This window comes from Centroberyx affinis, unplaced genomic scaffold (assembly GCF_046629955.1).
Source record: "Centroberyx affinis isolate AG114_WGS23_722 - 3 ecotype Tasmania unplaced genomic scaffold, CSIRO-AGI_Caff_v1 ptg001510l_1, whole genome shotgun sequence".
NCBI lineage: Eukaryota > Metazoa > Chordata > Actinopteri > Beryciformes > Berycidae > Centroberyx > Centroberyx affinis.
The window spans coordinates 44,164-68,342 of NW_027279974.1; the positions used below are offsets into that span (position 1 = coordinate 44,164).

Genomic DNA, 24,179 nt, shown 5'->3' on the forward strand with positions numbered 1-24,179 from the left:
TTTTTTCATGAATCCTCCTTCATTGATCTGTTACTGCAACAGAAAAAGAGGAAGGGCTGGAGCTTCCCTAGTGTGTGGAGGAGTGGATGTTTTATTAGTAATCTGTAAGCCAGAAATAGTATCACCATTATTTCAATGCACTTTTGAGATTCTGATTCAGAGTTTTTAACAGAAAAACTTGCCAACTGTCGAGGCACATCCTTATTTCGATTTGAGAGTTCAAGTTCTGTTGAAGTTGAATATCATCTAACCTCTAATATAATTGAGACAAACATTATTACATTTTCCTTTTCCCCAGATAAACATGGCAGCAGAGCTATCCACCTCCATAAACATCAAGGAGCCTCGGTGGGACCAGAGCACATTCATGGGCCGGGCCAAACACTTCTTCACCGTCACAGACCCCAGGAACATCCTCCTCACCAACGAACAACTAGAGAACGCACACAAAATCATCAGTGACTACAGGTAAACCAGGCTAGATCTACTACAAAACGGCACTAAATTCACCAAAAACCAGAATACAGTGTTGTTACTGAGCAGTGCAGGAGACTAATTTGCTGTAAAATGTTAACTTTACTATCTCCCAGGAAAGGTGTAGTCTCCCCAGGACTGACAGAGGATGAACTGTGGAGAGCCAAATATATTTTCGACTCAGCGTTTCACCCCGACACCGGGGAGAAGATGATCCTGATCGGCCGCATGTCAGCGCAGGTCCCCATGAACATGACCATCACCGGCTGCATGATGACATTCTACAAGTGAGAGCTTTTCTCCTTCAATCAGTGTAAAGGATTAAAATGATCAAAATGGTCTAGAAGCAGTCACCGATCCTGCGCTGTGTTTACAGGATTATCTAATTATTTGAGTATTGTCCAGTAAAGCTTCTAAAATAAAATCCTCACTTCTGCACCGGCCCTGATAGAAGCTGTTCTGTTTTCTATCTGCAGGACGACTCCAGCAGTCGTGTTGTGGCAGTGGATCAATCAGTCTTTCAACGCCATAGTCAATTACACCAACAGGAGTGGGGACGCACCTATCACAGTTAGGTAAGAGGCTGACATCATGGCACTGACATTGAGCGCATATTAACCCTTTAATTAAACAGTTTTTTGTGTGTACAGCTCATGTGACCGGTGACTTTTTTGTTTGCAGTCAGCTTGGCACAGCTTATGTGTCTGCCACCACAGGGGCAGTTGCCACCGCTCTAGGACTAAATGCACTAACAAAGGTATCAGTCCATGTAACCCCACTCTAGATCTCATTAATGTGTTGACGCCGGCCGCCTGGGTGTGATGGCATGAAGTTAGCCACGCATAAATAGTCTCTTTGTCATAGAGGGGCCATATTATCTTTAAATACAGTCATGCTTCGGTGATCGGACCAAGAGTATTCATCCTGCCTGCTTTTATAGTGACTCTGTGTTATACATCCTCATTTATAGAGGAATATTTCTAACTAATGTGCAATATCTTACATATGGATTAGCCAAGCGATGAACAGATTCTGTTTCACTCATTCACTTCTCTTTTTTATCTGTTTTTTCCTGCTATAGCACGTCTCACCCCTATTTGGACGATTTGTCCCATTTGCTGCTGTAGCCGCTGCTAACTGTATCAACATCCCATTGATGAGACAAAGGTATGGTAAACATACGGCAAATGCACAATACTCATACTGTATATCACACTGATAACAATGATAATAAGGCTGTTCCTATAAGTAGGTCCAAGGAAAGGTATTTTAATTAATGTGGTTTAATTTGGTTTACTCCCTCTCTTCAGAGAACTGAAACATGGCATTCCTATAACAGATGAGAATGACAACAGGTTAGGAGAGTCAACGAAAGCCGCCCAACAGGCAATCTCTCAGGTTGTGGTCTCAAGAATCCTCATGGCTTCTCCAGGAATGGGTATGAATAACCTGCTATGATCAGTCCAATTAGGCACCTGCTGTGGTTATTTAACTCCTGTCTGGCCGCCTGTTGAGTGATTTAATTAAAAAGAAAGCAGCCTAATCGAAGTAGCAATTTATCACCACTGGAAATGTCTGCATTGTGTACTGACATTTTAATGTTCTGTTTTCAGCTATCCCTCCATTTTTAATGAACCATTTGGAAAAGAAGGCCTTTCTGAAGGTAAGCACTTTTGAATTCTTGCATCCAGAAAGACACAAATTATGGAGAATTACAGTTGCTTCCTGAACTCTTTCTTCATCCTCACAATAGCTGAATTGTTTAAACAAAAAGGTGGGAACCTAAAGTGCCATACTGTCTGCACCACTCAGTTCCTTTTTAGTAATTACACATCAGATGAATGAATAGCTCTGAGGACACGAGGCCACTCCACTAGTGGAATCCACCACTGCTTTTGTGTCCCTCACTGGTTTTTCTGCCTGGTCTTTTCAGAAGTTCCCATGGATGAGTGCACCTATTCAAGTCAGCCTGGTGGGATTCTGGTGAGTGGTCAAAGATGGTCTGCTGATAAGTCAGCATTTGCAGTTCTTTTTAAATTTCAGTCTAAATTCTTATGACGTGTATGAAACTCAAGTAATCCTCAGGTTTATATCAATTTGCCATAGTGAAGTAGCTCTCTTTTTGACAGAATTACAATTGTTTTTCTTCCTTGGAAGTGAAAAATTATATCATTCAAGTCACATTAGAATAAAGTGAGAAATATCAGAGGGTTCAGAAATCAGTCCAGACAGCAGACATAACAAAGGGAAGCTGAAAATGTGTGCCAGACGCATGTGTATTAAAATAACGTGAGTTGAGGAGGAAATATTTTCACTGTGCAGAGTGGCAGCTAGCATGCTAACAAGCTCAGCTAGATAGCATTTTGCCACCGGTGTTAACATTTGAATATCTGGTGCATCAGGGGCGTTGTTAGGATTTCACAACATCTGAAATTCAGCCAAGAGGCCGTTACAGAGCCTTGGTGGGGGAATCTGGCCCGACACCATTCTCCCCCGGAGGAAATTTCAGTTTCAACAGCAAAATGCATCAATCTGCTGCACTTGACGTAAACATACATAGGTCTGAATTAAGCAGGTATAATGGTCTCCAGTGATACATTGCAGTGAGCTGTCTGTCGTATCCGTTGCTGTCTCTCTCCAGTCTGAATTCTTCTCTTGTCTCTTATTTCTTTCCTTAAATGTGGAAACTTATGTTTAACTTGTTTTAAGAAGCAAATGATTTCACCTGTCATCAAACCAGTATTTTTCCATGCCACATCATAGCTGTAGTAACACAGATCATTATGCCACGGAAAGGCCTAATCCATTCTGAATCTGTCTACTATGCATTAGTGAAATATAAAGTTACAAATTCAAAAGCTAATTTTTAAACACATTTCCAACCATTTAAGGGAAACAGTGTCTCAAGTTGAAAATGGCGTAGACGATTGATTGTTTTTATGCAGTTAATTGATTTGATGTTTGCAGTTTTTCCACAATTGGATAATCAATCATTAGTTTAGTTAGAAAGAAAGCCTTTAGTGATGCCGCTGTGGTGCGTCGCTCTTGGCCACGGTTCCCAGAGTGCGCTCTAATTCCACCAAGACAGTAACACTCTGAGATGGAAGGCAACTTTGACAGTAAGCTGAATTCACAGTGGGTCCAGTTTGGTGGCCCGATGTTCGGACGCGTTGCACCAAGGGCTGCGTAGGATGTCAAATGTTTGTCTGTAATGAGTGTGGTTGGTTGTTTTTCAGCCTGGTGTTCGCCACTCCACTGTGCTGCGCGTTGTTCCCTCAAAAGAGGTGAGTGAACGGTTCAAGATTAAACATATAATCTTGACAGTGAGGAATTATTAACTTCACCCTCTTGCCCCCCTCTCTATTTGAATTCACGCCTACCTTGCATGATTTTCTTCTGCCTGAACTGTTATAATATTTGTATGTTTTACCCATCACCCCCCTCCATTCCTCCCCATCACTCTCCCACATCTCTTCCCGCACTGATCCAGCTCTATGTCAGTAAGCCGTTTGGAGCCGGAGCTGCAGGAGAAAATCCGGGCCAAGCACCCGGGAGTGGAGAGGGTCTACTTCAACAAAGGGCTATGAGCGTCCGGCCCCCTCATCTAAACACTGCCACACATAGCTGCAGGCTCGACCCTCGCCTCTCTCTCCGCCGGCCCTCCTCATTCAGTGTGCCAAAGTTAAGTTTGCTTCTCCTCATTTCTGCCGTTCAGGTGGATATCCCAGGACCCCTCCACCTCAGTCTTTTTTGTAATGAGATGTTTGCCTTTGTCAATGTGATGTTGATTTATTTTAATTGCTAGAGAAGATTTTGTCATACTGGGCCTGATGAAAAATGATGATGTTTATCACAAGTTATAGCGGCCTATATAAGAGAGTGTTTAAGTGGACTTTTATTTTGTTCCTGTGCAGTATTTTTTAAGTTGGTGACTTGTTGATCATATGTTGCTGCCAAACCATTTTCATACTCTCCAACCTAGTGTTGTGTTCAGTCGGGAAGTGGGAACAAACTGGCAGGCGGTTTATTCCTGACCTGCGTTATCACTGAAGTAATCAGAATTCAACATTGATTTCTCAAAGATGTTTACTCTGCAGTTCATGCATTTGCCAAATCTTCACGCTGATTTTGCGAGACCTCTCAACGATTACAACCTCCTACTCATAATAGTGCTGTTTCAAAGAATGGCGTTCAGTTACACTCAATGAGTTCGTTTTGCCAAATGAGTGACGCTCAGCAAGTCTTGAGGCATTTTGACTACTGATCATGAATCTGAAAAGAATAACCAGGGAGCCTCCCTATAAAATGTGATGTTATGATGGTGACAACCGTTGCTGGGCCAACACGGTGCTATCTATCTATCTTAATATAATCAGTGTTAATCATACTATTTATTCTGCTTGCCAAACATGCATGAACAAACCACTCCTCATAAGCACATCATGGTACATGACCATGGGCTTCTATGTTTCAAAGTCAAATAATCTGTGTATTAAGTCATCCAGGCTACATTTATGAGAGCTGGACAGTTGCAGACAATATTGTTTTCCAACAAACACACTGGCTTTCAGTTCCCTAATCCAGAAGTTTGTGATTGTTTTGTTTTTCAAAAACCAACAACTCATTCTTGCCTTAATGGGAGTTAATACCACAGACTGTTGTCTGGTATCCTTTTTTTTATGTGAAAACCTGTCCTCTGTACCTTTATGCAGCATCTTAAGATGCTGTGTTGTTATAGCACAAAGGAACACATCTGAAGTTTGCATGGCATTTTTATCAATTGTAGGGACTTCCAAGGTTTTCAAGGTGTTATGGTACATTTTTATATACAGCGGGAGCCTATGGCAGTTATGGGTCATTATACAGTGGGGACCAACTATATCAATAATGGGAAAAGATGCCAAATAATGCTCTTGAGATAATAATTCCTTTCAAGGCAAGGATGATATAGGATCCATGTCCAAATTAGTGTTTAAGTTGGAGGCTCAGGACATGAGACAAGAGCAAACCTCTTCTGATCATGAAAGCAGCCCAGTCTCTGGACTCCCACGTACCAGTGTGACCAGTGAGCTAAATTACTGATGACTACATCGTTATGCAGAGTTACTTTGATCTTAGCCTGGTGAATTTGAGGAATGTGGAAGCTACTAGCTAAAAGCTTGGGTCAGCCTCAACCTCATGTAAGCAAAGTTACACTTTAGTAGATGCAGGTTCATCAGCACATATAAGTTACAGTGTGTATGACTGGTAAACCTGATGAACCAGGTGTATAATAATGGAGCTTTGCCAGTCTGATGTCATTACTTTTTCTGTACATGTCCCACAGTAGTAAGCATTCAGAGAGCAACACCAGAGCAAACACTGGGTGTGTGTTGTACTGTGGGACGGGTCCGAGTACCAGATGGCTTTTATCTAAAAGGCTACCATCTTTTAGCACCAGTTGTGCTGGTGTATAGAAATGGTGACCTTTGTGTGCCGCATCCATTGCCATTTTATTGTGAGAACTTGAATTCTAGGCTGATCTCATCTGAGTGACTACAGCGACATGACAGATTCACTCCAAATCATTGGCCAGTTTTAAAATCAGGGATGAGAATGAAAAAGGTGGACAAGAGTCACAAAAGTCACAAGCAGCATTTAGAAAATCTTTCACCAATCAAGACTATGAAACTTTTAAAATGACTTTAACAGTATTAAGGTCCTGGTCGGTGATTAAAATATTTAGTCCTATTAATGCGCAGGTTTCAATTTTAAGTAAAAATAGATAAAAATGCTTGTGAACATTGATTTGATTACACTGCATCTTTTGCTCATCACGGTCTGTGATTTTTGTAAGGTGTTTAATGTTTAAGAAGATATATCTATTTACATATATTACTGTATAAGTAACTTTATTTTAGGTCGTCAGTGTTTTCAGAGAAATCCCACTGGATCGGAGCTGTTCCCTAGAGTAGCTGGTTTGAAGTGAAGCTTGTTATTCTACTGTTATTGGTGACTGAATGTACCATTTTCAATTACAATTGTTATTCTTACACAAAGCAATGCTATGTTTAATACTATTGTGTATTAGACTATAGATCCATAAAAGCACAATGTTGTAATAGATTTCAAATGCTGCACATTTTTAAATCTCATGTCAGATCTATTCAGTTTCCTAACCACACGGCTCTAAAGTATCTCCTTGATAAGTGAGGGAACAGGACAAGATTGAATTGAAGATTATCAGACTAGCCTCTTGGTAGCCATCAGGCTTATTTTCGACTCCCTTAACTTCTAACTAATTCCCAATAAACCTGCTCAAATATAGATAAAACTAACTCCTTAATCAATAATATGATCCACAGGCCTTCATTCTACCAAATCAACTGAAATGTCACTCTAGCCAAAGCGATACAAATCTACTCAAGAGGAATAAGTCATTTACAGTTTACATTAATTGAAATGAATATTTTTTTTAAGAGGATATTATGAGAAAAAGGTATTTAATTGTTTTGCAGTACATTGGGGTGGTGTAATGTTTAGACTAACTGGATGAAATAAAGTTAATGAAATCTTGTATAAGTATCTGGTGTTTGTTGATCATGGTGAAAGAAGAGTAGATGAACAGACGGCTCTGTGGTGCCATCTTCTGGTTTCAACTGGACACAGCCAAGTGACATTATAAAAGCGGTTTATTCCAAGGCACATAACGTTCAGATAAACATCGCCTTGCTTGATTTACCTGCACACAGATCCAAAGCCCTATGCATGTTTCTACAAAGTTATGCACAAACACAACAGATTGGCGGCTAATGCACTCAACACACACCAAGTTGTGATAGATACATATGCATACATGGGGATAAGTGATGGGACGTGATGACGGCCGTGTTCAACTACACAAAGAAGTATTTAACTGATAAGCTCAGACATGAAAAGCAACGTGAAGGAATACCTAGACTAAAATGATTATCTTCTGGTTTCGCAAAGCAATAGTCCGTGGGATTTGCAATGCACATAAAGACAAGAAACACAGATTTTTGTAATTGCTTTTAGAGGGGAAAAATAAAAGAAATAATACAGAAAATTGAAGAGTAACTGTACAATCCCCAAATATGATTTTTGAGTGATAGACATTCCACAACTTTTTACACAATCTATAAATGTGTAAACTCAAGCTTGTTTTCTCAGTAACTCTTGTTTGGTGGAGCTGCCAGGACACAGCTGTATGTTTTGTCTACTGATCCTGGCACATGTTCCTTGTTCCCCTGATAGATATTTCTTTGAAGTACAATGGTGTGAACCATATGGAAAAGTAGAGGAATGAGAGTTGTATCATGAAAAATTCTCAGTACAAGTAACACTATTTTGCCAGAAAGAAAACATGAGCACATTTACAATTTGGCCTTTTCATGACACACTGCATCACAGCAAATACCCAACGCTATCCAAGCAACCATGACATTCACTGTCCACCATGTAACAGCTACTGTTTGATTCACAGAGAATAATGTTCACATTCATAGACGGACTACAGCATGTCTTACATGTGAAATCAGATTTCACAGAGGAAAACAGAGGAAATGAATTGGGGAAAACAGATCCAAACTCAGTTGGTATGATTAGAGGCCTGCCACTCTCCAAGTTGACAGAACTTATAAACCACTGGGAGAAACGAGTGAACTAAACCTTCTTCAGCCGGCCTTAGCATTCACACTCGTCCTTCAGAACAATAGTCTCTTCAGTAAATCACTGACCTTATCTCTGTTCACACTCTCTGCACATTCAGTTCAAGGTAACCTGCTCGGCACAGTGCTATCTTTGGAATGTGTTGGACTTTGCCAAGGTGGCATTAAAATTGGCACTTGGGTAACATTGACATTTGCAACTCAGTCCATGAGTGTTCTGCACAAAAATTAATATTGTAGCAAGTTCAAGAGTTCTTGGATTTGAGTTTTTATATGTCTTGCCTTACTAATTATACATTTTGGGAACTTGAAAATGAGAATTGGCATTTGGATTCAATAACATACATTTTTCACATAGGATATAATGCAAAGTGATAAATAAGGGTAATATAAATACTCTTTGTAATAGAATTATAATATACAAGTGTTATTACAATTTTCCTTTCAAGGAAAAACGTGTCTTAAAATATAAAATGTCTGAAATGTCCACTCCTGCATGGGGCACCATTATTAGATTGTCTTTGGATAGACGTTAAAGATTGTCTTGGCAAATGACCACATGGGCATGAGTGAACATCACCCTGCTTCCTGGATGTGGACACCTGCTTCAAGGCTCTAAAGATGCCTCCATGCCCCTGGACAAAGAGTGTCAGTCAGGCTCCTACTTCACTGTTCCCCCCGAGGATATCAATGACCATAACAAAAGATACTCTAGTAGTGAGGGAGACAAATCATCCCAGCATCCTTTGAAGTGCATGAAGTCAGTTGGACAAGCTACAGAAAAAAGGAGCATATAGGCTTTTTCAAGTCAACAGCGCTGCCCTGAGGGCGCCTACAGTAGATGGATGGGCCATTATCCAACGTAACCCTTTTAGCTCGGCCTGGCCTATCTTTCCGTAGATGAAGTTAGTCTAGCTTAGCATACAAAAGCCTCTGCTGGCCCAAGCCAAGCAAGCAAGCTTTAAGTAGCTTTGCCTCAGACAAACTCCTCCTCACACAGCGCTTCCCCCACCAGCAGCGAGTGCTTGTCAGGCTCGCTGAGCGCCATGCTGTTGAGGGAGTGCTTGTCGGAGCGCAGGGAGTTGATGGAGGCGCGGCTGTAGTTGACGATGCGGTCCAGAAGGCTGAGTTTGGGGGAGGGCCGTCGGAGCTCGCCCATGCCAATGTGGACGCTGACGTCGGACAGGCTGCCCTGCCTCCTGTGGTTGCCCAGCTGGGCCTCCAACTTCTCAGCACTGGGCTTAGTGTAACTACACAGAAAGACAGGGAAAACATGGAGAAAGAGAGAGAATGAGAATGAGACACACAAAGAAACTGGAAAAATCATTTTACACATATTCATCACTCAAAAAGGCCGAGAAACAAAGCACCCAGTTGAGAGAAAGCCTTAAAAAACATCAAATAGCTCATTACCATTTGAGTAGAAGAGAGGACATAACCACAGAGACAGAAGACAGCGCCATCGCAGCAGAGCCCATCCACGGCTGTAGTACCAGACCAATGGGCAGGAATACACCTGTGGACAAGCAATCATAATTAGCATCCTGAAGCAGGAAAGCTGACTGAAGGTTGTTGCAATGTTTATTTTCAATGTGATCACACCATTAAAAGAAAATCATTCAGAAATCTTGTGATATTTTGCAGTCACCTACCAGCAGCAATGGGAATGCCCACCAGGTTGTAGATGAGTGCAAAAACAAAGTTAATCCTGATCCTCTTGACTGTCTTCTTGGAGAGGTCGATGCTGCCCACCACATCCAGCAGGTCGTTCTGTAAACAAAATGAGAAAAAAAAAATCAAAAAGGTAGCATCAGATGGAAAATGGTTGGTAATCCAAATAAAAGGAATTTCTTTAAAGACTCTTTCTGTGGCGGGGATGTTTTTTATTTATGGTTGAATACAGATTGTCTAAATATGGACTGCATACATTTGAGAGCTTGGGGCTTTACACTTTACCCAATAGACCTAAATTTGAGTAATGGGGGGAATGAGAAAGGAAAGAGAAAACATCAACAAATCTTATTTTCAATCTAGAAGCACCATTCTGATATACTCAATAGTATGCTCAAATAAAAAAAAAGATTAGGTCTTTAAACAAAAATAAACATACATAAGGGCAGAAATATAAATTTGCCCCTATCAAACAGCTGACCTGAAAGAAAGCAGGAATGAATTCATGACAGATGAAGACTGAGTTTCAGCAATCCTCCAAGCTCAAATTCTCACCCTGATCAACACCACATCTGCGGCCTCTATGGCCACATCTGTCCCCGTTCCTATGGCGATGCCCACATCAGCCATGGCCAGAGCAGGAGAGTCGTTGACCCCGTCGCCCACCATGGCCACCCTCTTTCCTGCCTGCTGCAGCTGCTCCACCTTGGCCACCTTGTGGGAGGGCAGCACCTCAGCAAACACCTTCCTGATGCCGACCTGGAGGGGGAGGCAGAGAGACGGACATGGAGCAACTAACATGCATAAAAAAAAGATAAAAACTAGAAATAACCACCTCGCGGTTGTATGCCTCCGCCAATAAACTTTGTTTTATCATTGCAAGGACAGTCTTTATTTATTGAACATATATAATTAATGTGATTATTAGGTCAACTTAAAGGATTTTGGTGTCTGCAAAAGGAAGTGACAGCACTTCCACCGTTTTTGTAGAATGACCCAAGATAGCTACACAAGAAAGTCACGGCTGTCGCCGGCGCGGAGGCATAAAAAGTCTGCACAGTCCCACGGTGCATTCATGGTCCATGGTCTAGCTAAAAATGGTTTCAAAACACATTGTAAAAATGCAAATATCACCCATAATGCCAAACAAGGCTATGAATTGTGAACACACTTTTGTAAGATGTGTGAAAATTTGAAATTGAGGAGTGGAGATTAATAGTTAAGGTTAAATTTTCACAATATAACTTACTACTGCTCAATAAATAAGAGACATGGTATGTAAAAAATGATTTTCTAAAGTGTTAAGTCTGATAGTGCAGAGATACAGAGCAGCTAAATGTCTCCACCAGATGGAGTGAACTTTTTGCCTCAGTGCCCATGGTGAAGTGGCTAGTTACTGTGACACTTAAATCTCCAACTAGATCCAACTTGGTCAGTCTCTATCAGCAAAAAAACAGATTTTCAAATAATGCATCTGCAGAATACGTAAAACATTTCTTCACAGTGGCCCTGTTTATTTAGATAAACAGGATATATAAATTATTATATCGGATATATAGAGTGGTCTTCATCTTCTTTTCAATTCACTGCTTTACCATGGCCTTTACAGGGAAATGAGCTTAAGGAGAACTATGATGTCGGTAGCCCACAAAACTCCACTGATGAAAACAGCTAAAAGTACTAAAATACAGGTCCTTTTCCCTTCTCTTTATGTGATAATTGGTCCAAATTTCTATGAGCAATGTATAAGACATGTCTCACTGGCCTTTCCAAACAATATTAAGTGAAAATATAAATTAATTATCAAAACTGTAATGAACAAAAATAAGAGGATTTTTGGGAGGAGCCAACACAGTTCGTGTACTTCTGTTTGAATAAAAGGAGAGGATTGTGGGAGTTGTATGAAAATTCACAGATAAGGTGTGAAGATTCATATAGTTAAGGTTTCTATTCTGCAAAACATGAAGTTTGACAGCACACAGGTAGAGGAGTGAAGTATCTGACATCTGACTAATGTGAATTTGCCTCTTGTTGCCCATGGCGACGTCACTGCAGCACAGGAGAAATCTAGAGTGAATAGACCCCATCTACACAATGGACCCCATCTGTTTCTATGATGAAAGCACCACTCACTGGCTCTACTCAGAATGCCGTGCTTGTTCTTCCTACAATTGAGATTGGGGCGCTAATGTATGTGGATTACTGCCATTTGGTGGTCGGAGCGAGGGATTGAAAAAAATAATACTCAGTCACACAGGTAGGTGGCGATATGCTCTGCAAGGATGATCAGTCTCCTTCAGTACATTGTGGAAGAGCAGCTCACTCAGGTTGAACAAAAGCGTTATTCACAGCCACACAGGTGCACAGGAATAAACACTTTCCATCTCTGTGGTTCACATGGTTTTCACATGGTTTCACATTCTGCTAGTCCTGTACATCTCCCTGGTCCAAATTTACATGAACAGTATTATAATTGCTTGCTTTGTAAGTCAATATCTCAGTATCAAGTGACGCCCACACACAGTCCCATACCTGAGCAGCAATGGCCCTTGCTGTCTTGCTGTTGTCCCCGGTCATCAACACTACCTCCAGACCCATGTGGGTCAGAGTGTGGACTGCCAGCTCAGCCTCTGGCTTCACCGTGTCTGCTATGGCTATCATTGCACACAGCAAACCTATGCACAAATGGAAACAATGAATGATAAGCACACAAGTATTTTCTCTAAATAGGCTTTAGAAAGGAACTTAGCTATCAGCAGTCATGCAGGAGATTATGGCTAACAGAGGACTAATTCTCATCTTAAGCCGTACTCACTGTCCACAGCCACCAGGACGGCGGTGCGCCCCCTGCGCTCATGCTCCATCATGGCATCGTCTACGTCAGATCTGATCTGCAGGCCGTTCCTTCTCATCCACTCCCTATTCCCGATCAGAACAGCGTAGGCGGCTGTCTGGACCAGGGCTAAACACAGAGATCACAGGGGTTTGACTCATAACAGCAGAGGAATACAGAGGATGGTGTGTCTCTATCATTACTTATATATATAATCATAATCCCATTATTTTATCCAAATGTACTTTTGAGTCACTCAAAGCTTTGCTCTGCGGTCTGCCAGATCAGCTGAATACATGACTACAACAATGTCCCAGTACTACATTCCCCAACGTACTAAGCGGCTGTGGGTCCATGATGAGCGGATGGGAGCCGGTGGAGGTCCGGGAGTCACCGATCTGGACCAGGATGCCGTTGCGCTGGTTGTTGTCCTCGCTGTCGCTGTCCTCCTGTCTCAGCAGGGTCTCGGTGTTGCTGACCTGGCATCGGATGCCGCAGCCCGGCACCGCCTGGAAGTCTGTGCATGCTCCAAGAGCCTCTGTGCCGAGCTCCTGTACCCAGACGGTAATGGATGTTGAATAACACATTACACAATGATATACAGATCATATTGTCCTCTCAAGTGTGACATAATTTTTCGGCCCAAATAAGGGATTCCAGATCCCGCCCCCTAACGTGAAAATAAATAGGGGTGTAAAATTATTGCCTTTAATTAATATTATAATAATTGACTATTTTTGCTATAATGCATTTCTCTATTTGTTGAGGTGGATTCTGATGGGGTTTTGAACCTGAAATGAAAAAAAAAATCTGCATCCATACTTAGCTTAGTATTCCAGCATTTTGTGGCTTTGTGGGATAGCACAATATCCTACACAATATCTACTTACATTACCTCATCCAACAGAAGGACTGTCAAACAGAATCTAAAAATCTCATTCATTTTTAGCCATAGGTGAAAAGAAAAAGGATCTGGATATACTCTGAGAGACACCTGATAGGACAATTGAGGACCAATAAGTCCATTCTTCTATCTCAGCAGTTCCCAAAGTGGAGACCGAGGACTTCCAGGAGTCCACGAGGGGCTAAAACTGAGGTAGAGACTAACCTGTTTGCAGTATTTGGTGATAGCTGCCCCCAGCGGGTGTTCACTGTTGTTCTCGGCTGTCCCCACAATGGCCAGCAGTCGGGAGCGGGGCATCTTGTTCCCCTCCACAACAATTTTGACTTGGATGACTTTGGGAGCACCATATGTAATGGTCCCAGTCTTATCAAACACTACTGACTGGACCTGCACATGCAGAGACATGACATGTCAAGATTTTAGGTTCCAGTGTATTTAATAAGAGAAATATGAAGCCTAGTGGGATATTCTAACCAAGGATATGCTTCCAGCTTCATAGTTCACATTCGCAATGTGTATGAATTTGACAGTTGGTCAATTAAATAAATGGATGACTACATATCACGGGTGTCAGAATATCACAGCTCCCACTCACTCACCTTATGGGCCATCTCGAGTGGCTCTCCTCCCTTGATCAGGATGCCGTTCTGGGCTCCCACCCCCGTGCCCACCATGACAGCTGTCGGGGTTGCCAAGCCAAGGGAACAGGGGCAGGCGATGCATAACACTGTTATGGAGGCCTGGAAGGCAAACCGAATCACTGCCTCTGCCTTGGAAATGCTCTTGTCGTAACCCTGCAGGAGGCAAATGGACTTGTTAGCTTGATTTCCACATCAGTTACTTGTACCTTCACCTTCAATGAAGAAAATGTATTAGTAATGATAGGCATTATCAAAGGTAGTAATAAGTAATAACTGTGAAGGCAGTGCTATTCACCCATGTCTGTTGTTTTAAATCAGCAAAAAAGGAGTGGATGTCATTTGATGGTATATTGAGGAGTTTAGGATAGCTACACATTAAAAGATCATTATTGTTATTTTCAACTTGGGCCTTATGTATGTAGTTTTTGCCATCATGACGATTGATTGTGTTAAAAATTCCATCACTTACTTCACTGTAGATATGTTATATGTGTTAGATATGTTGGATTCAACTGTTCAACTGAACACAATGGCCATGATGGTAAAAGCTAGGAAAATAGACTCAGGTTGAAAATAACCTGAATCAATCCTTTAAGGTTGAAGGGAAGACTCACAGGGAAATACTTCTCAACTAGAGCGAAGTCCCAAAACCCAATGAAGATCCAGGCGAACAGGGTGAGCAGGGAGATGCCGACGATGAAGGGCACAAAGTAGCCACTGATCTTATCTGCATACTGCTGGATGGGAGCCTAAAAGCAGAAATGTCAGAAATCAAATACCTGTGCATTTTTCCCCTCAAAGTAGGTAGATGCTGTACAGAAATAAGTGGTACCAACATTAGGACCATCTCCAACCTCATAACTCACCTTTGAAGTCTGTGCCTCCTCAACCAGTTTGACAATCTGAGACAGGGTGGTGTCCATCCCAACATGTGTAGCGCTGATAAGCAGAGAGCCGTTTTGGTTGATGGACCCGGCGATCACTGAGCTACCAGGCTTCTTCGTCACTGGCATGGCCTCACCTAGGGATACAAAGCAACAGCTGCTCAGAAAACAACAGACCAGGACTGTGGAAGACAGCATCAAGTCCTTTTAGGGCAAGTCCTGGTGCTTTGACAGAGACCACAGCTCACATAAGACCCAAAGACTAGGCTACGTTTTGGTAGTATTGGCAACTGATCTTTACCTATCGATGTGTACCTTGATGATGTGAGTACCAATACTAATAAGATGAGATCAAATAAAATTGGGTCATTGCAACAGCGGCAACAGGACACAGCAAAGAAAAATGTAAACAAATAGAACACTAAGTAGAATGTAGTAGAATGTAATAATGAAAAGTATGGCAAAAAGTATGCATTACAGCATTATTAGGGTGTGCAAGATAACAGCAATAGAACTTGTTGTAAAACAGAATGAATGCCGGATATGTACAAAATGAAAATACACAAGAAATATGAAATATATGGAGTATGAAACAGTTGGAAACATAATATCAGTATATATGCACTGTATAACACTGAGTAGGACATAGGAATATGAATAATAATATAATAATACTAATGAATAATACTAATGAACTAATTGACCTGGCCCTCGACTCAGTGTGACCAACCTGTGATCAGAGACTCGTCGGCCATAGAGTGTCCCTCGATGACTCTTCCATCCACTGGAAACTTCCCTCCGGGTACGACCTTCACCACATCACCCCTCTGCACCAGCTCAACATCCACCTGCTCCTCACTGGAAGACACATGGATGGATGTCAAGAAACAGTGAAAGGAAGGTCAGACCAAACAAAGCTAGATGGGATACTCATATATAAAGAGGAGCCATAATTAGGGAACAAAACTTCCCTCTGTTCACTCAAAAGTACAGTACAGTTAGTAGAACATTTACTTGGACTTATTACATAGTAGCAGCTTGTTTATGCAAAACCTGCCCTTCACTGCACTTGCCATGCCAAGTCAGGCAGGTCAACTGACTTGCTAACTTGTTTTTGTAATCTAACTCCAGCTCAAGATACTAAAGGTAAACAAAGGGAGTACAGAGAACAAGGAGTACCTAAGAATAGACTTGTCACTGTTGAGAATGACCACTGTGGCCTCAGTAGCTTGTAGAGACATCAGCTTGGACAGGGCCTCTGATGTTTTGCTCTGGATGGGGGAAGGCAGGAACAAAGAATAATGTGGCTGTGACTTAAGAGTGCTATTGCCTGCACATTACACAGATATGAAGAAATATATAATGTGCCAAACCTTGGCTATCTGCTCCAGCCAGCGTCCCAGGGAGATGAAGACGAAAAGCATGGGTGGTGTGTCGAAGAAGGTGATGGGGTTGACTTTTGCCTTTTCCGCCATGGCCACTATGAGGATGACCAATGAGTAGGTGAAGGCTATCGAGGTGGCCAGAACTATGAGGACATCCATGTTGGCTGACCGGTGTTTGACTGCTTTATAGGCTTGAACGTAGAAGTAGCGGCCTCCAACAAACTGTGGAGAGGGAAAGACAAAAAGGCTTGTATTCGACTGGACCACACGCATTCCCGGTGAATAAGTGCTTCTTTCACAATATCTAATTGAGCGGTTCATTTTGCCATATCATGTTCATTGAAGGAACAGCTAATCTCGCTGATCTACCTGTACAGGCACACAGAAGAGGAAAGAGAGGAGGTTCATGATGGAGAGGCCTGGGAGCAGCTGTCTCTCCAGGAACATGGTGGAGTGGTAGCGCTCGCGGTCCTCGGCCGTGGCGTTGTGCTGGTGCGACATACTGATCTGGTGGTCCACAATAATCATGTAGATCATCATGCCCATCACAGGCACGCAGAAAATCAAGCTCACCAGGAAAGACTTCCTCCACCTTGACGGGAAGAGATATTTATGTATTAGAAATAGATTCAAACTGACAAACCAAGAAGTCTAACCTGTTGCTTTTGCATGTGGTTGGCCACAGACACACAGGCACACACACAACAAAATGGTACTTACTGTCGTATCTCCTTGCTGTGGTCCAGGTGGCTGCCGGTGCGATCCCTCTTTACTAGAGATGCTTCGAACCCCAGATTCTACCAACAACAGTCACATTAGTCAAATCTTGTGTCCCTGTGGTTAGGTGCTTTATAGAAATGTGTAAAAAAATTGACTAATTTACTACATTGTATGGATTTCAACTGGCCTCAACATGCAATAAGGAATGGTTGAAGTAAATAGCTGAAGAAATGTATGAATAAAAGACAGAGACAGGAATGAATACCTCGATCAGCTTGATGACGTCTCGTGGCCCTGTTATTTCAGAGTCGTACTTAATGTGGGCTTTGTTGGTTGCCAGGGCAACAGAGGCATATATAATCCCCTTCTCTCTCATAAGGCTGGATTCGATTTTGTGAACACAAGAGGCACATGTCATTCCCCTGACCTGAAAGAAGGTGAAGAGGGGCAATCAAGTAGAGGAAGGGCCAAAAATAGCCTGGAGGGTTTGGATCTCACATGAATCATGTAAGCTACTGGAAAGCAAGTCACATGCATTGGATATTCTTCTCAACCAATGATGGAATTGTTTCTCTGTGGATTTGATATCGTGTAAATAAATAATGGAGTTGTATGCATCTTGTTGTCCTCTTAATATAACACAAACATAATTTCAACGCAGCCTTAAAGCTCACTCACCACTAGTTCCAGGTTTCCGTCTGAACCCTCATAGTCCTCCATGACTGAGGTGGTGAAGCCCAGCTCTCTCACACACTCAGCGATCTTCAGGGGATCAATAACATCAGGGTTGTAACGCACCTCTGCCTTACTGGCCATTAGTGCCACTAGAACTGAGTAGATACCTGCAAAATATGAAGGATTTAATTGTATATTAAGCAAACATCTAACCCTGCAATGCCATGCAGCTCCAGGTCAGTCATGTGATACAGTTGGATCATCGTCATTAGAGCAGAAACAGAAACAGAAAGAAAAGTCCTGAGTTTTGACGCACCAGGTTCATTCTTGAGGTTCCGCTCGATGTTTGCCACACAGGAAGCACAGGTCATCCCTCCTATCTGGATGAAGCATTTAGAATTGGTGCCCCCCTTGCCTCCCTGCGGGGTCTCCCTCTCTGGGTCACTGTCCAGCTCCTTTTCTTTCACAGGTGCTGGATTTGGAGACGAGGACTGACTGGGATCCGACACAAGCACCAGGGAGTTGGTCTCTGCAGACATGCAGCAAAATATGGTTATTATAAGAAAGCAAAATATGCAGTTAGCCATGTTGTTTACATGCAGAACTGCGACTGGATTATCTACTCGACCTTACTGAAAGTACCAGTAACAGTCTTTCAATTAGACTGGGACCAGGTACTGCAGTGAGGTGTTTACATCAAGTTTTTTCTTTTTGAAAAGACTAAATTGGTCCTGGTAACAGATCACTGATTGCATGTAAACAAAGTAGTTAGATAATTTATCAGCCATAGTCTCTCTCACCTTTTAATATTTTCATTTACTTAGTTGGACATGTGGCTCCAGAGGCAAGGAGCTTCACCACTAGACTATCTCAGGGGACGTCTCTAGACAAGTAAAGTCACTACAGTAAAACTTCTCTAGTAGTTTTAACGGCTGACTATAGAACCAAACTATCCAACTTCTCACCAGGTAGGAAGGCGTCGAAGCCCATGTCCTCTATAGCCTCCCTCAGCTCTTCTGGTGTGGTCAGGAGGGGATCGTACTCAAAGGTCCCCCTGTGATTAGCCAGAGAGACCTGGGCTGACATCACCCCCTTCCTCTGGGAGATCATGCCCTCGATGGACTGGACACAGGAGCCGCAGGTCATCCCCTCAATGTGAATGTGAACTACGGCCGCCAGGGGCTGGGTGAAACAAGGCTGGGGGGCAGTGAGTTGGGCCTGGGTTGCTCCTGCTACAGTCGATACAGGTGGTGATAAAGCAGCGGTGGGTGATGTGGCTACAGGGCTGAGAGGGCCAGCAGAGTCCCAGGGCTGGGTCTTGAAGTTCCCAGGTGGCAGCGCCTCTATAGCCTGCTGCAGCTGAGGCACTGTGATCTTCAGGGGGTCATAGCAGATGGAGGCCTTCTCCTTCTCCAAGGAGACCTCCACGGACGAGACCCCAGGCAGCACGGAAATATTGTCCTGGATATTGACCACGCAGGAGCGGCAGTGCATGCCCGTCACCCTGAGCGTGGCGAGGACTGAGTCTATGAAGATTTCTGTCTCTTCTGATGTCTCCAACCGGGGAGAAACCGTTGACCTGTGAGAGTCTTTGAAACGTTCGATATCGTTGGGTAACAGCTGCAGAGGGCGGGGCTTGGACTTGACAGAAGCCTTGAAGCCTGCTACAGCAATCTGGTCGATGATAGTTTGGATAGTGATGAGGTATGGTAGGTGTACTACTGTAGCTTCCTGAGACTCTAAAACAACTGTGGGGAATGGAGACAGGAGAAAGTTTTACAAACAAAGCATCAAGGACTTCAAAAGAAAGCCTCTGCCAGGATTATACTTTCAAGAGAACAAGAAGTGACTGTGCATGAAAACAGGATGCAGATGTTTGCAATCAATGAAAAAAACAAAACAAAGGAAATATAGTTAAGATCCATCATTTCAAAACAATGACGCTTACCACATGATTGCTGGCATGAAAGTTAAGCACATTGTTGCTATTAGTCTGGAGTCATCTTAAAATCTTTGCTTACAAAATAGTTTTGTTCATGAGAATAGAATATTCAGTGCTTTAGAAATATTGACTGATGAATTTTAGGTGGCAAAATGTATCCAAAATGGATATGTAGAATTTTTGACTGAAACCCTTTATATGCAATATAAATCTTAGAAAGGCCAGTTCATACACAACGACAGTTCTACTCTCAGTCACATAATCCTATCAGTCAGCATGTCACTCCTGATAACTGTGCCAGTGAAAGGATTTCATGAGTCATAGTCAAATCCTGCCGAGCAATCTTCCAATGGTGAACCTGTGGAAACATTAACGTGCACAAAGGCATCGCATTCGCAAGCAGTAAGACACGTGCGGTCCTACAGAGGTCAGCAGCTGTGTTACAACATTACTTCACTGCCAGCTCTAGAGAACTCATTAATCTATGACTACAAGCTTGTAGAACAGGGAAAGCACAGCACCTTTGATCTTTTCAATCCCTTTAAGTTTTCCAATCTTCCCTTCAATAGTGGTGGTACAGGAGTGACAGGTCATCCCCTCAATGCACAGCTTCAGCAGCGACACCCCTCCTGAGCTGTGAGATGAGACCTGGGTTGGGCCTTTCTGTGTGGGGCTGGGTGTCTGGATCTCCGGAGGCTCAACACTGGCCACCACCTCTCTCAGCTGCAGATCAGAGGTCAGGGACGGGACAAAGGTGACAGAGAGACCCGTCTGGTCCTGGATCTCCCTGACATCCAGCACTCCTTGAACCTGGGATAGCCTCGCCAGGGCCTCTTTTTGGGCTACAGGTGTCAGGCCTGAGGTGGGGAGCAGCTGGGTATCAGTAGGGACTGGTGTGGCTGTGCTGGACTCTGATACGCTGGATTCAAACCCCATGTCCTCGACCGCCTCCGACAGAGACTCTGGGCTCTGCAGGCTGTGGTCAAATATGACCGTGGCATTCTTCAGCTCTAAAGACACCTACAAAACAATAGTTTCATTAGGGTTCAACAGAAATCAATATCACAGAGAACATTATAAATCCATTTTCAAAATTGCCATTTAAGAAGACATTTACTGGACTAACTATACTTGCCAATTTTGTGACTGCCATTCAATCATAAAATGCTGAACTAAACAGCACGTCAAAAAACAGTCTAAGCTTAATCAATTCAGCTGTCAGTGACAGCCTTGCTCATTCAATTGAATTTTAGACAAAAGAGTGGCGTACAATATATTGCTGTCCTATTGTGCAATAGCTTTCCTATCTTGTCAATGGTACTCCAGAATATAAAAAAAGGGGAAGATGAGTCAGTTGGCCTTAGTAAGCGTACAGCCTGTTCCAACATCATGAGGACCCTTTGCTCTCCTTCTTCAAGGAGGAAACATGTGACACACTCAAGGGGTCACCTGACTGAGCCACAAGTTACAAACCACAGCAGGGGATTTGAGGGAGAAAGTGAGCGTGCCTGCATGTTGGAAAGGGATTATCCATTTACATCTGAAAGTAAGGGAGCAGGGAAAGGGCTTGGAAAGGGACAAGGACTGTTCTAACAAGAAAGATCAATTCACTCCTCCCAAAACATGTCTATATAGATTAACATAAGCATTATGTAGGCAATAAATCCTTTAACGACACAAATTACATTTCCTGTGGGTGCAGGCTGCTTATCGATCTGCTGTGACACACAGTCCTGCAAAGGGCAGAGCTCTAACTGGAACACACTATTAGGTTATCTTCTCATTTGACCTCAGCCTGAGGGGTAAACACACAGTAAGCAAAAGAGCAGGCCGCATTTATTGCAATCTAGGAATCTCTCATGGCTACATCGATGACTGTTTGCTGTAAATTAGACCTGGCAGCCCTCAGGGAGTAAAAGTTTGGGACAAATCAAACTCTATTACTCTAAGATGGAGGGACCTTTTGTTAAACATGTCAACCTTAACCAAGATCTTCTAATATTCTAAGTAAAAAAGACAGCATTGTTACAGCACCTCTTGCTCTGTCATTGCCGATCCTGTTTTTGTACTGGTGGTACCGCACAAGACATTTTAATTCAGCAGATTTCAAGAAATAGTGATTTTAACCATTTGTGTCGAAACGTCAGGAAAAGTTAGGACACTTGTATTCTTGAGAAAAAAATACATACCTGTTCTAATAATGCTGAAATAATTATTGCTAAAATGTAGTGTAAATACTGCTAACGGAGACACAAATGGCCACAAGTCAATCTTGTCATAAAAATATATATCCTATTGTGACTTTTAAGTGTTATGTTTACAACTTAACTATCATTCACCTTTATATGGATTACTCCAGGCAGAGATCCGATGCGCTGCTCTATGGATTGGACACAGGAGCCACACGTCATACCCTCCACTGCCAGGGATACTGAGCACAGCTTGGCTTTCTGCGTCATGATTATTCAGTCTAAAAGAACACAAGGACAAAATGTGTGACATACAATTGCAAGATTTTGGCTTTCAAGCGAGACAACAGAGGAAAAGGATTACAAAGTTAAGGCAGAAGATAGACAGATATAGGCAAACCATTCTCTCCAAATTCACTCATGTAAAATAAAAAAAAGAAAAACATTCTGTCACATGTCAGGCTCTTGAAATCAACCAAGACAAGAAGCAGTGATTCATACATTGGTAATTTGTTTATACCATCCATTAGTATAAAAACAACCAACACAATGGAACAAATCAAATTATCACTTAAATCTCTACCAAGAGTAAATCACATATTCCTGAGAACTATGGCACCTTACAGCTGTGAGAAGACTAAACATTTTGCTGAAAACATTATGGCCATCTTGGCTGATGCTTTCCTCTTGTAACAAGCCCTGTTAAACACATTTCATAAATCAATTTCCAACACACCAAAGCCTCCAAGCTAAAGAGCATGTAGAAAACACTGTACCAATATTATTTCTTAAAGGAAAACAGGAAACTGTCATTTTTAAAAGTATTTATGTTGCCATTTCTGTGATCTAGGACTGTTCAGTCTTCATTTATCGACATTAGAAAATCTATTCAAGGGCCATAAAAAAGAGAACAAAGAATCTCTTAATAATGTTAAAAAGAAAAATCTTGGGAGCTGCATGACGCAGATAAAACCAATTTTATGGAAACAGTACACAACGATCCTACACTGGCACCCTTTCTGGTTCACAACTTAGTTCATAACTAAAATAAAATAAAATAAAATAAAATAAAGCTTCTTTGGATGTAAAAGATTGTAACAAAAATATAAAACAACTGGAGAAGCTGAACGCTGTTTCAAAGTCATCAGGGATTAGCTCCCTGTTTCTATCTTGGAGAGAGTAGTTTGGTTGCCTATTAAACAATAATCAATAATCAACAATCAATAACTGTGATGGGTGTCTCTTTGAGGACTAGGGAGCTTAAAATTTTGCATATTTCCCTGCCGGTAAAACTGATATCACCGCCATACTGATGTTTTCGACGGAGAACAACTGTAGATGGGGACAATTTCAGGGAGAAAGAAAAGAGTCGCACCCGGGTACCGACTCAGCAGCCAGTCTGCCATCCACTGAATGAATACCTGAGCTATGACATCTGACAGCTTGTCTGCGTTTGTCATGGACATTTGCCACATCAAAACAAGTTATAGCAAACGGCAGTTCTGTGGAAAAAAATCTAGCAGTAATCTCGGCCTCGTAAGAAGAGACTTCCAGCAAATGCAAGTCAGTCAATATTTATGTTACACAAGTTAGTCAACGCAAACCTATTTTGGGTATTCATTTACAAGTTAGCAAAAAACAAAGGTAACACTATTTTTTTTGTTTGTTTGTTTGTTTTTCTTTCAGTGAACGTTAGCTACTAAATGGGTAGTTTACATGTCATTTAGCTAGTCTGACGTTAAACTGACTAAATAATAAGCTAACCTTAGCTAAGTTTGCCGAGTGCTAACGCCTGTGACTTGCTTAACGCAACATTGTATCAGAAGAGGAATGACAGTCAGCTGTTGTGAAAGCAAGAAAACACTTCTTGCCTTTCTACACAAACTATTACGCGTCTAATAACAATGATATAGCTTTACAACTTAAAAAAAAAATAGCCAACTCTCACCTTTTAAACAATGAAAGTGAAATACGCGCTGTTGACGTTGGCTGGCTGGCTGTGTCGGCTAAGCTAACAAGCTATCACTTGCTCTTCACCTTACGTTACAAGCAGCTGTATTAATACTTCGTGGCATCGCAGCGCCTGTGACCAACAACGAAAGATGTTGAAATAGGAGGTTTTTTCCTTATTATGACAAAAAGCAGGTCTGTTAACCTAACCTTTCTTCCCCGCATGCCGACCTGACTGACTGCC

General features: G+C 42.2%; 2 protein-coding genes across 2 annotated transcripts; one reads left to right on the forward strand and one right to left on the reverse strand.

Annotated features, from left to right (window-relative positions):
• The first annotated feature begins 304 nt into the window (after positions 1–304).
• LOC139650551 (sideroflexin-1) lies at positions 305–4,061 on the forward strand. The gene is made up of 10 exons (XM_071527246.1): positions 305–468; positions 591–761; positions 951–1,049; positions 1,156–1,231; positions 1,556–1,641; positions 1,785–1,912; positions 2,088–2,137; positions 2,408–2,457; positions 3,711–3,758; positions 3,965–4,061. The coding sequence occupies exons 1-10, from the start codon at positions 305–307 to the stop codon at positions 4,059–4,061; spliced, it is 969 nt and encodes a 322-aa protein (XP_071383347.1).
• A 3,083-nt stretch (positions 4,062–7,144) lies between these two features.
• atp7a (ATPase copper transporting alpha) lies at positions 7,145–24,171 on the reverse strand. The gene is made up of 23 exons (XM_071527238.1): positions 23,934–24,171; positions 22,136–22,266; positions 20,318–20,816; positions 18,820–19,602; positions 18,171–18,383; positions 17,858–18,021; positions 17,445–17,606; positions 17,180–17,256; positions 16,829–17,051; positions 16,448–16,681; positions 16,254–16,345; positions 15,805–15,932; positions 15,057–15,211; positions 14,805–14,939; positions 14,149–14,343; positions 13,754–13,936; positions 12,983–13,196; positions 12,628–12,774; positions 12,345–12,487; positions 10,368–10,571; positions 9,794–9,911; positions 9,555–9,657; positions 7,145–9,391 (listed from the first exon to the last, which is right to left on the reverse strand). Exons 2-23 carry the CDS (start codon positions 22,253–22,255, stop codon positions 9,118–9,120), a joined length of 4,566 nt encoding a protein of 1,521 aa, XP_071383339.1. The 5' UTR covers positions 22,256–22,266; positions 23,934–24,171; the 3' UTR covers positions 7,145–9,117.
• Between the last annotated feature and the right edge of the window lie 8 nt (positions 24,172–24,179).